Source organism: Solanum lycopersicum, chromosome 11 (assembly GCF_036512215.1).
Source record: "Solanum lycopersicum chromosome 11, SLM_r2.1".
Classification (NCBI taxonomy): Eukaryota; Viridiplantae; Streptophyta; class Magnoliopsida; order Solanales; family Solanaceae; genus Solanum; species Solanum lycopersicum.
The window spans coordinates 10832788-10845406 of NC_090810.1; the positions used below are offsets into that span (position 1 = coordinate 10832788).

General features: G+C 35.8%; 1 protein-coding gene across 1 annotated transcript; it reads right to left on the reverse strand.

Annotated features, from left to right (window-relative positions):
- Window positions 1-4993: 4993 nt before the first annotated feature.
- Window positions 4994-6365, reverse strand: LOC138339210 (serine/threonine-protein phosphatase 7 long form homolog). Its single transcript, XM_069290792.1, has 4 exons — window positions 6177-6365; window positions 5776-6030; window positions 5496-5690; window positions 4994-5416 (listed from the first exon to the last, which is right to left on the reverse strand). Exons 1-4 carry the CDS (start codon window positions 6363-6365, stop codon window positions 4994-4996), a joined length of 1062 nt encoding a protein of 353 aa, XP_069146893.1.
- Window positions 6366-12619: the final 6254 nt, after the last annotated feature.

The following is a 12619-nucleotide window of genomic DNA, read 5'->3' on the forward strand; positions in this document are numbered from 1 at the left end:
TATTTTTGGAAAATATCCATGTTTGATTCAAGGTAACAATACAAGGGTCATTGAGTTTAAAATTGAGAATGACCAATCTTTGTTAAAATTTCTTTTCATACCTCAAAAATTTGCGGATAAGATTGATATAAATGTTTTGGAGATGTATGTAAAGACTGTATCGACAGGACAAAATGTTGCATTTCAAGTTAGTGGTCATCATGGTTATCACATGAATTTGTTGGCTCAAAATTATGGCCTTACCACGATCAATCAACCTCATTTTGTAGAACCGATTGTTCAACCATCATTTCAACAATTGTTGATGCATGATCATCGATCATTTGGTGAAGGCTCAAGTAGTCAAATGCATATTGATAATAGTCACATGGAATATGAGGCTAGGTAAACAACAAATCTTTATTTTATTAAATTTTAGTCTAACAATTTAATAAGATAATTTTTATTGTAAGTATACACAAATTATCTCTTATAAATAGAAGAAATAATATTTTAGAATATTTATTATCGCTTTTAAAACAAGCTTGTATATTTATAATTTTGCTAGAATTTGACTAATATTTTTTTACAGAGATATTGATATCAACGTTGATCTATATAATGATGTAAATGCTGAAATTAGTGATGAAAGTTCGGAGGAAGATGAACCTCCGAAAGATGGTGATGAAAGTGAACCTGATGAAGATATCGATGATATTAGAGATTTTTCTCAAAATGGTGTAAATCTTCATAATCATGATCAGGGTGTGTCTCATGACATACCCTATTTCAGGACATTAGAGAATGAGGAAGACATTTTTATGTCTACATGTGAATCTGAGATGGAATGTTGTTCCGTTTGGTCTGAGCAAGCAAAAAAGATTTAAAAAAAGGTATGCTTTTTAGTAGTAAAGAAAAGTTGAAAATGGCTGTAACGATTTGGAGTTTGCACAAAAATAAGGAGTTCAAGGTGGTAACATCTACCAAAAGTCTATGGGTTGTGAGATGTAAGTTTTATAATTTATTGGGTTGCATGTGGTTTCTTCGAGGACGACAAGTTAGAGATAAATTTTGGAAGATAGGAAAATATGTTGAAAACCATAGATGTGAGACTGAGGGGCTTTCTAGCGGTCACGCCAACCTAAATACCAATTTGATTGCATCACTACTTCTAAATCAAATTAGAAAAAATCCTAAGTTCTTGGTGGTAGATGTCATTTCAAAGGTTCATGAAAATTTTGGTCACCAAGTGACATATAGAAAAGCATGGCTTGGACGTCAACGCGCATTTGAATTGGTATATGGTGACTTTGAGAAATCATTTAGTGACCTACCTAAATTTTTTGCAGCTTTTCAACACTTTATCCATGGAACAATTGTGGAATGGAAACATGAAGAGTCTATGAGTTCATCGGATAAAAACTTTTAAATTTGTATTTTGGGCTTTCAAGCCATGCATTGATGGATTCCAAACATGTCGCCCAGTTATTTCAGTAGATAGAACTCATATTTATGGAAAATATGAGATCAAATTATTAATTGCTGTTGAAATTGATGGGAATGATAACATTCTCCCTTTAGCGTTTGCTATTGTAGACAAAGAATCAAAAGAGGCATGGAAATGGTTTTTTAGAAATTTGAGTGCATATGTGATAAAAAGTAGACAAAATGTATGTGTTATATCTGATAGGGCAAAAGGAATCTTGACTAGTTTGCAGGAGTTGCGGCGATTTCAAGAGCCTCGAATCTTCCATCGGTTTTGCATAAGACATCTTAAGAGCAACTTTCAATCTAAATTTCCAAACAAGGACCTCAGCAGATTGATGTGCAGGGCTGCTTCAGCCCATCAAGTAAGGAAGTTTGAGTCCATGATGTGGCAAATTAAAGAAGAAAATATCGAAGCATATGCATACCTCATGGAAATTCCCTTGGATAAATGGACTGTTAGCCATGATGATGGAAAAAGATGGGGAGTGTTGACAACAAATCTTTCAGAGTCATTCAATGGAGTATTGAAAAAAGCACGAGGTTTGTCTGTCACTGCTATGATTAGACTTTCATTGGAGCAAACTATTGAACGGTATACCCGTAGGTCTCAAATAGCACACCAACTTGCAGAGCAAAATGAATTATGGACCGGGAGGTTCAAAATAAAGTGGGAGAAGAATTATGAAAGTTCAAAGAGGCACTTTGTTTTTGATTGGAATATACCCACAGGAGTATACGAGGTTAGATCTATACAAGTTGATGGTACTGGTGGTAATCATTGTGTTTCACTAAATGAAAGAAAATGTGATTGTGGAAAATGGGTTAATCTGCACTTCTCGTGTTCACATGTCATGAAGGTAACTGATAGAATGAGAGGGCTAGCTAGAAATTTTGTTAGCGAGCATTTCATAATAGAGAATTATGTTGCAACATATTCTGGGTCATTTTCACCAATTGGTCATGAGTCATATTGGCCATCTCCAAGTTTTACAATGACAAGTAATGAATTCTATCGTCGTCCTAATCGGCCAAGGACAACTAGAATAAATAATGAAATAGATCGTAGTTCTACAGTGTATGAGCGAGCTTGTGGATTATGCAGGCAGACAGGACATGATAGGCGTCAATGTCCCAATCATAATTAAATTTAAGTGAATAATTGTGGGTCAATGTCTAATGGTGTTAATTTTCTTTATGTTATCTAATGTAATGTGAATTTTTCCAGATTGCTAATAAAGGAAAATTATTAATGTTAATTTCCAAATTTCCATTTATATTAATTTCCTTTCAATTATTAGTGCATAAAGTTATCTACTACATAAGCTTAGAATCTTAGAGGGAAAAACTAACTTAACTTAAAAATTCTCACATTACTAATACTCAAATAATTCAAAATTTCATATTTGTTGCCAACCTTGGTGATTCCCAAGCTGCCAACCTTGGTGATTCCCGAACAAAATTTCATATTTCAATTATTAGTGCATAAAGTTATCTATCACTTTTCACAAACTTGAAGTTACATTATGGAATACTTGAAAAACACAAACTAAATATAAAATAATTGAAACATTCATGTATTCATAGATCATGTTGCTTTACAAAATAATGACTAGTAGCTTCATTCTTCACAAAATATCTCTACTATTCACCAAGGGTTATCCAGAATATCAACAAGCTGCATCAACCTAAGAAAAAATGATTAAGAAAACTTTGATGAGTTACATTCACCAAGAATCTCAAAGTTAAAGAATATAAATATCAGCTAAAATTAAGTCAAACGATATATTTATATATTATGCATGCCTATTTATAATATAAGAAGCAGCAATTCAACTGCTTCAAATATATGCAGAGGGTGTAACTAATTAAACTTGCAACCAATACACCGGCGTTCCAAATAGCTCAGTTGTAGAGAAGAGGAGACATAAAAACAAAGAGAAGAAAATTTCTCATGATAACCACTCTGATGGAGGTATTCATCTTTAGTAGTCACATTTTGAACTTGCTTCCATCGTGAAATTCTGGTATTTATCTTTATTTTCTGTATGGGATGTTTGACAGGTACGAAGGATGCAAATACAAGGAACACAAGTGAGGTGGAATCAGATGTATCTTCCAAAAAAATTATACAAGATGATGCACTCGATGACGAGAACCAGACCTTCTGCCCAGTTGTTGAAAAGTCTAGATGGAGTTCAAGCAGTAAAATGCCAGAGATGATTCGTGACAAATGTAAGAACAGGGACTCAGAGGATGATTCAAAGAAAGACTTGGTTTCAGCAAAGAACCCAGAAGCTTATATTTCCGATGTGTCAACGCAGAAGGGGAGAGCCAACGAAACAAGTCCTTGCAGAGTAACTAAACAAGCATGATACATATCACTGTTTCAACTAATCCTTGTAGAAGACAGGCAAAAAGACAGGCAATGCATCAATAAATGTTTGACCCAAACCAGAATCATGTAAATGGAATAACTGTTGTAACTGTCTTTGCAAAGCATCTGAACTAGAAACTTCAGGATATCCATTAGATTGAGATGATGCTGAAGAAGAAGGGTGTTTGACTCCCTGACAAACAAGAATAATTTTCAGTTGTTCGACTAAACAGAGGAGCATTTATGTCAAAAAAATAAAATAAAGATGTTAATAGTACCAGTCCCACACGCTTAGGAAATATCTTATGCTTCTCCTTCGCTGATGGTTCACCACATTCGTTTGCATTCTCCACTTCATTGTTGGAGTCCTCTAAATGATTAACAACACCAGGGGTCTTAATGGACATTGGCAGCCCATGTGATGAATTAAAGTTGGGGGCATTCTCAAAATGTTGAGGTCGAGAACCACCAAATACATTCTCAAGTGATGAAAGACTAGAATTCCTTAATATTTGTGATGCCGTGTATGGAACAATATCAGTATTTGTTGGTTGATATGTCATACCTGATGCCCCGGGAGTGAATTCTTGAGTTTGGCCCCTTGAACTGGAACCAAAATCACAAGTTGTGTGATCATCTTCGGAGACTGATTCATCCATTTCAATAGGTGCTCGTCCTTTCTCAACAGCACGAGCCCTCCTACCGGCAACACCACCTTTTCCTCGCCTACGAACCGGATGATGTAAATGATCATCATGTACCTCATCTCTTCTATAATCGGCTTGTACATTAATCCTAGCAGCCTCGTGCACATATGTCAAGCACTTTTCTCCTTCATTTCGGACCATTGCACGAAATATGTATAAATCCTCCATTGATGGCTGATCACCAAGGGCTTTTACTCTATCAACCATGGAATGAATATGACGCACCTACACAAAGATCAATTTTTTTTCTTACAAACATTTTTCATTCTTTTTTCTAACAGATGCTCAAACAAATATCAAACTAAAGAACTTATTTTATATTTTTTAAGAAAAAACATAGGTAACAATTTTCCAAGTAACATTTTTCGAGAAGAAGCAATATTATACTCAAAAGATAAATCACAAACACACTAAATCTAATACATACCATTGTTTCATATGCCGTTCAATTGGGCACATAACCTTCTTGTTGTTGAGGACGCTGAGTAGGATTACCAATAACAAGACGAGTAATGCGTCTAAACCAAATAAGGTAAGGGTCATCATATCGAAGTGGTTCACGATTGACCGGAGCATCACAAACATATTGAAGTCGTTGGTTCCAAAGAGGCAACCATTGTGCATGCTCCAAGTACCAATTTGTATTTCGTCTGCCCCTACGATCATGGTGAAAATGTGTGGCATCAAATAGAAATGGAGTTGGTATCGTTTGTTTTAATCCAAATTGTCTCATAACTCGATCAGGCAAGTGAACCTCAACGATATCCCAACAAAAAATTGGAGCTCTTACACGCCATATGTCTCGTTCAATTCGACAATAATCAGGAAGACTCTCAATTAAGTCATCCAAATATGGTTCCCAAATAAACTACATAAAGAAAAATACATGAGTTTCAACTACAATATATACATAATTTTTTTTAAAGAAAAACAGTATAACATCATACCTGATCCTCTGTCATGGAATCAAGTGCATCCCTAAAAACTTTCAACACATGCTTAGTGGTATCAGTCCAACTAAAATGTGCAAACCATCTAGTAGCACGTGGACCCCTAGGTAAACAAGCAAGAAAATTATTTTCGATGTCCCTTTGTGCTATTACCTGAGGTCTGAGGACGGTTACTCTTTCCCATGCCCAAATCTAAATATAATATATAAATATATAATTATGATATTATAAACTAGAAGAAATATTTATAAAGAATTGATGTAATTATTAAGTATACCTGAAGTAGTGGTAGAAAGCCAGCTATCTCATTTTGGTTACTCTGTGAGGCCTTACAGAGAAAGCGATACAAGCATGCTAAGGTGGCACTACCCCAACTATAAGAGCTAACTACATTGAGATCCTCGAGCATAAGAAGGTACATAAGCTTTAGATAGTTGCCGGATGTATCTGCCATCATCATAACAGCAATCATCCAAAACATGTAACATCTAGCCATTTGATCGATCATTTCTTGTGTTGTCAAGTCAGGTAACTGTAGTTGCTCGAGCATATGCGCATTAAGTGCAGTTACCTTGAGGCTACTACGGTTGAAGTCTTGAGGACGTGGAATAAAACCTAACAATCTTTGACAAATATTTTCCAATCCCCTATGGTCCTTATCGACTCATCACCAAGTACTGGATCACCATTCACAGGTAAGCCATAAAACACTTCTACATCTTGCAAGGTGATTGTCGCCTCACCCGTTCTAAAGTGAGATGTATGAGTCTCGGGACGCCATCTCTCTACTAGTGAAGTGATCAAGCTACGATCAATAGAAGGTCGATTTGATCTATAAACACCATATAGTCCTGATAACTCAATCATTTCTAAGACTCGTGGATGAATGGGATATTTCTTTACGAGGTCCCAAAATTTTCCATCACACCTCCTCGTATTTAAAATCATATTAACACTTCCATTCCATATATCCCGTGACCTATGGGTAAGTTGTTGAATTAGTACCGATGGTTCAAGTGGACCGGCAACCAATCGATATGCACTATAACCAGTCATATACGTATCTATTAAACTGAAAAATCCATATGAAAGTAAATTAAATATAATTGTTAGTCCAAAATATAACAACCAAATCAAAGTAATGTACTGTCACCAAATTGTTTCTCTTTGCATCAACAAGATGCATGAATTCAAAATAAAAACAGAACATGCAGATTAGAATTTCTTAAGTGATTATTCTATATAACCAAAACGATATAAATACTAGAAGATAGAAATTCTAAATTCAAGCATTCCATCTACTAGTTTGTAAGGAAAAAAAACATACCTCGGGGCTCTAATACAGGAAATTAACTTGATTCCAAGCTTTCCAGAAGATTGATAGCCACAATTTATCGTGAAACTCGATATAACAAGAAATCCCCAAAATTGATTTGGAAAACTACCGCTACCATTTATCCACAAAATGAAATTTTAATCCATTCATTGTCTTCCTGTGTTTTTGTTCTTTCACGCCTCCTCTTCGTCCACAAATTACCGATCGAAAATGGAACTAATTTTATATTACTGACCATACATGAACAGGGATGGTGAAGGAACTTACAGGTGGCTATATAATCAATATCATGCGAAAGGGTTGGAGAGTGACCCAATTGAAATTGACTTCACTCCTCCCTTCAGGTTTGGGAGCTTTTCTGGTTTGTCATGTTTTGGTTTAGTTTACAAGGCACTAAGATACTTATGCGTTGCTTCTGCAGACGGATTGATATGGTAGAGGAATTGGAGAAGATTGCAAACTTGAATATACCCAAGGATCTCTCAAGTGATGAAACCAACAAATATCTCATAGATGCTTGTGCGAAGTTTGAGATCAGATGTGCTCCACCTCTAACAACAACTAGATTACTTGATAAAGTAAAATTTCTTTCAGATATCTTCCGGATAGCCAATTTTTACATATGCAAAGCTTAGAAAGTGACAATGGCGGCTGCCAATTTTTTTTTACAGTGAAAGGGGGAAAGGGGTGAAAGGGTTTAGCCTTTTAGATATCTTAGGAAATTAGAATTGCTTAGCAGATTTAGCCTTTCAGTTTTAAGTTAATAACAAAGTGACGTCGTTTAAAGAAAGGGATGGGTCAAGTCACGTTTTAACATAAAATCGTTACTGTCAGTAACGTTTATTAAGTTAACGGCGTTAATTTTTTTTAAATCAAATAAAGCCTAAAACGTTACCATAAAGTACGTTTATACTATTTTTGTAAAAAAATTAAAAACGTATTAATTATGTAAATTGATTTTTAAAATAACTTATTTTGGTCAAAATATCTCAAACCACATATCAAACTTCTAAAATAAACAATACTTTTCATTTCAGAACCATCATCATGACACAACTTCTCATAAATGTTCATTGGTGTAGAAATAATATTACAATTTTTCATGTTGAACTTTTTCAAAACATATGTTAAATTTTTATGTGTGAAAGAAATATACCCTCAACTCATTGTTTCACCTCAAGATCAAGAAAATCTTCATCATGCAGTATTTAAATTTAGTGATGAGAATCACTCAAACCCATATATATTATATCGTCAACTAAATACATACAACCAGCAAATCATTCTTATCTTCTCTTTCTCTCTCTATATATAGAGAAAGAGAGTAGGTTCATTGTTGATCCTTTTAAAGCTACTCTCCTAGAAATAAAAATCTATTCCGAAGTATCACGCCAACGATGCTTGTTTTAAGCTATAGGGTGTCTTTTTAATCTATAAATCTTATTTTATTTGTCATTCACTATAAACCTTCAATTTTTAGACATAAGCTTTTCATTCCAATCACCATTTAGAAAAGGGGATTTAACATCAAACTGGTACACTGTTTAATTTAATTTTGTATTCAAAATTAAGAAAGTTCTCATAGATTCAAAGTGGGATAATGCCAAAGTACCCCTCAACCTATGCCCAAAATCCCAGAGACACACTTATTATATACTAAGGTCCTATTAACCCCCTGAACTTATTTTATAAGTAGTTTTCTACCCCATTTCAGCCTACGTGGGTCAACCATCATTGGGCCCACAAGATAGTGTCACGTAGGCCAAAAAGGGGAAGAAAATTATTTAAAAAATAAGTTCAGGGGGTAATAGGACCTTAGTATAGTATAAGTGTGTCTTTGAGATTTCAAGCATAGGTTGAGGGGGTACTTGTGCATTATCCCATTCAAAGCAGACAAATTTTTGAATAATTCCATAATCGTTTTCAGAAATGCATAATACTGACTTCATCTCAAAAATCTGAATATAGCCCTAATATCATACCCGACAACACATGGTTAAGACTTAACAGCACAAAATCATAAAAAAATAGCATTGGATCATACCAAAACACGTTCATCATACCTAATCTCTGTTATCGTACCAAAACAATCTTTTTCCAATGGTTTTCGATTAATTTTGACTGTCCTAAAATTGGGGTTTTCCTGTGATCACTATTTATATTATTTAATTACCATTCTTACCACGATAAATCCATGCACAATTCTTAACACAAAAATATTCAGTTAATCACATAGCAATTTATCACCAACCCATGGCATATAATCAAGTTATGAATTTATCAGAATTACAAAAGTCCAGACAATCATATGCACATAATTTCAGTCATTCTGTCAATACCATGCAATTAGAATCATCAAGCTTTATCAATAATTTTACAAGTTCTTTACATTATGTTTGCATCATGAATTATCACTTAATTAATCGTTCGTCAATGCATTTAAGTGACCTTTAAGGTCAGTTACTAACTTCTATTACTTGTGTCCCTTCAGTTGCAACAATGACATTAATTTTACTTTGTTGAGACACCAATTGGAATTTAGAGATACCAAATAAATTCAACTCATATCACAAGCGACAGACCACACGAAAGGAGTGAAGAAATGAGACATCTTATTAGAATAATTCCTAGTGTTCTGGAAATTAAATGTGGATGTCAACACAAAAATCCTCGGGACTTTATTCGATATTTTCTCTTGTACCAGGATATTGGTAACCTAAACTCTAATACCAAATCGTTCCGACTCAACCTATTAGGTTGCATGGGGACCTACGCTAACACCTAGATAAGAGAACCGTTAACCACCGACCTGGGATATTAATCGCAGAAGTGAGGAATTATAAGCTAATACCCTATATATAAATAAAAGTACTTTTTAATCTAAAGTGAAGTCCTTTTGTAAACAAATACATTGAACCCTCCCAAAGAACTAGTTTTAAAAGGTACAAAAACTTCTAAGGGAGAATAAAATTATGAAATAAATATGACACAACTCTCACCATAAAGAAAGAGAAGTAGAAGTTTTTGGAGATCATATTCATCTTTACCTAAGAAACATCATCAATCCTGCAATAGGTTTATACCAAGTGACAAACAATATGTACTGGTAGGCATCATCACTTTGTTAGAAAGCATATATGCACATCAGAAGCATACCGGAATCTTTACTTCTTACATGAATAATAGATAACAAATATTGTTTATGCTAAAACACATAAGCTTGCTAAAATTTAATTCGATAAATACATCTTGAAGTGCGAGTATATACCTTCAAATAAATTCTAAGTTAGACAGATCTTCAAGTGAATCCACAAGATAGACAACAACTATGGTCTTCTACAAAGATCTCAAGTTCACATCCGAACTCTCTCAATATTTGGGTGGGCAAGTATCGAGTAGAAAACTAAACAATCTTCTAGGGTTAAATAATCTTTATTATACAGCTTTATTCCCAATCCAAAGAGGAGAACCAAAATACACGTTATTTTTATTTCTAAAAAAAATACATGCTAGTTTTCTTTTTATAAGAAAACTCACGTTTGTCTCCCCTTTTTCCTTTAGCAATAGGATTCTGAGTTTTAATTAAATATGTGCACTATAATGTCACGTCCTGCTAATTCTTAGTAAGATGTTGCATCCGGATAGGGGCGGAAAAGTCTAGATTTATGGAGAGGTTTATAGAAAACTCTAGAAGCCCTTAGATATTTTAAGAAGACTTTGGAGAGCTCCAAAAGAAAGAAGGACTAGATACTTTCTAGGAAAGCATTAGAATTTCCTAGAAAGTGTAGAGATTTCTAAAGAAGGGACCAAAGTGTAAATATATAGGAATTTGTAAAGTAATTTTAGATTACACTTTAGCCTCTAGGTGTTATTATGAATAGAGGTGTCACTCATTTGTAAATCATCCATCCTAGTTGTAAGAAATCTTCCAAGTAGTAAAAGTCTTCTTCCAAAGTTCACAAATCTTTGTAAGTCTTCCTTTCATTCTCTTATCGGTCTTAGTCCTAAAGGCTTACTTGAGCTTACAAGATCATGAAAGATTTGTGAGTAAGTTTTCAAGTGTCGCACATAATATTCGTTAGAACTCTAGTTCCGTGACAATATGGTATCAGAGCAAAGGTTTGTACTAAGGGAATGGCTAACGAAGGAGACGTAAATGCCTCTAGCACCACCAACCTCCGTCCGATGGAGGAAAAGAGAACCACAAGGGAAAGAAGCACCAAAGAAGTAGTGAGGAAATGTTGCTCGACCCTCCACCAAGCGAGGCACTAACATCTCACCCACCTTCGACCACCGAAGCAAGTGACGATAACCGTGGCGAGAAACCCATTAATGTCACACCTGGAGAGAAGTGGATCACAAGGGTTGAAACGGTGAAGCAGGCCGTGGATATAGTAGGCCAGATTTTGAACGTAGCTGGTAGCAAGTTCAAGAATCTCGAGGATTTCACCCTTGAGGAGACCGAGAACCTATGAAAGATTTTGGAGGGACGCCAGCATGCGGAGTTTGAGATGAAGGAGGCTATCACTTCCTTGGAGTGCCAACTCATGGAGGCATGAGGCATTAAGCACGATTGAGACCATGAAGGCCGAGATCAAAAGCACTCAAGGAGGGCGTAGAAGTTGGAGGATCATCGTCGCTTGACCGAGATCATGATACCAAGGTCGATGCTCCCAAGCCACCTATGTTCAAAGGTGTTTGTGACGTGCAAGAGGTGGAGAATTTCTTGTGGCACTTGGAGAATTACTTCAAGTGTAGTCTGCTGAAGAGCGACGAGAACAGATCAACACTGTCGTGTTGTATCATTTGGAGATGGTCATGTTGTGTTGGAGACGTAATGAGTCGGAAATAGGGAAGGGAGTTTTCACCATCAACACTTGGGAGCAATTCCAAATGGAGTTCAAGAATGCAGTCTTCCCTAATAATGTCATCTATGAGGCGAAGCACAAGTTAAGGGAGTTGAACAAATGGGAAACATACGTGCATACGTGAAGGAGTTCATTAACCTCACACTTCAAATTCCTAACTTCACGGATGAAGATATGTTGTTACATTTCATAGATGGGTTGCAAAATTTGGCAAGGACGGAATTAGAACGCTGACAGGTCAGGACTATAGATGAAGCCATCACAAAACTCGAAGCTTTGACATACTTTAGGCATGAGAAACCTGACTGAGTGGGGGGAGAAGAGAGGAGAGGTAGTCATGACCATGGTGGGAGAGATTATGGTAAAGTTAAAGAGCAGTGTACACATTCCAAGAAGCATAATATATAGGTCTGTGGCGAGAAGTTTGGACATCAAAGTGATGTCGAGGAAAAGGTTGAGCCTACAAAGAGGAAGGGTTGCTATAGATGCAGTGGGTTGCATGGATATGCAAAGTGTCATGAATTGAAGAGACTTTGTGCTATCCTGTGAGAGATGAAGGGAAGGATGCACAAGAGCAAGGACAAAGTGTAGATACGATGCAATTGGGTTTGGTAGGACTATGCGGAGCTATCGCCAAGAAACAAGAAAGCCGAGAGAATACGGCTTGCAGTATGTCGACATCACGATCAATGGAAAATTTGCTCGTGTTATGGTCGACACAGGTGCAGAGGCCAATATTATGACCGAAACGGCAACGACAATGTTAGGACTGAATTACAATCCAAGTTACGCCCAACTCAGGACGGTCAACGCACCATCGACTCCCGTGAATGGAGTTCGCATGAAGTAAGCATCATGCTAGGCGAGTGACAAGGTAAGACCAACTTCATTGTCATTCCTTTAGATATCTTTGAGAT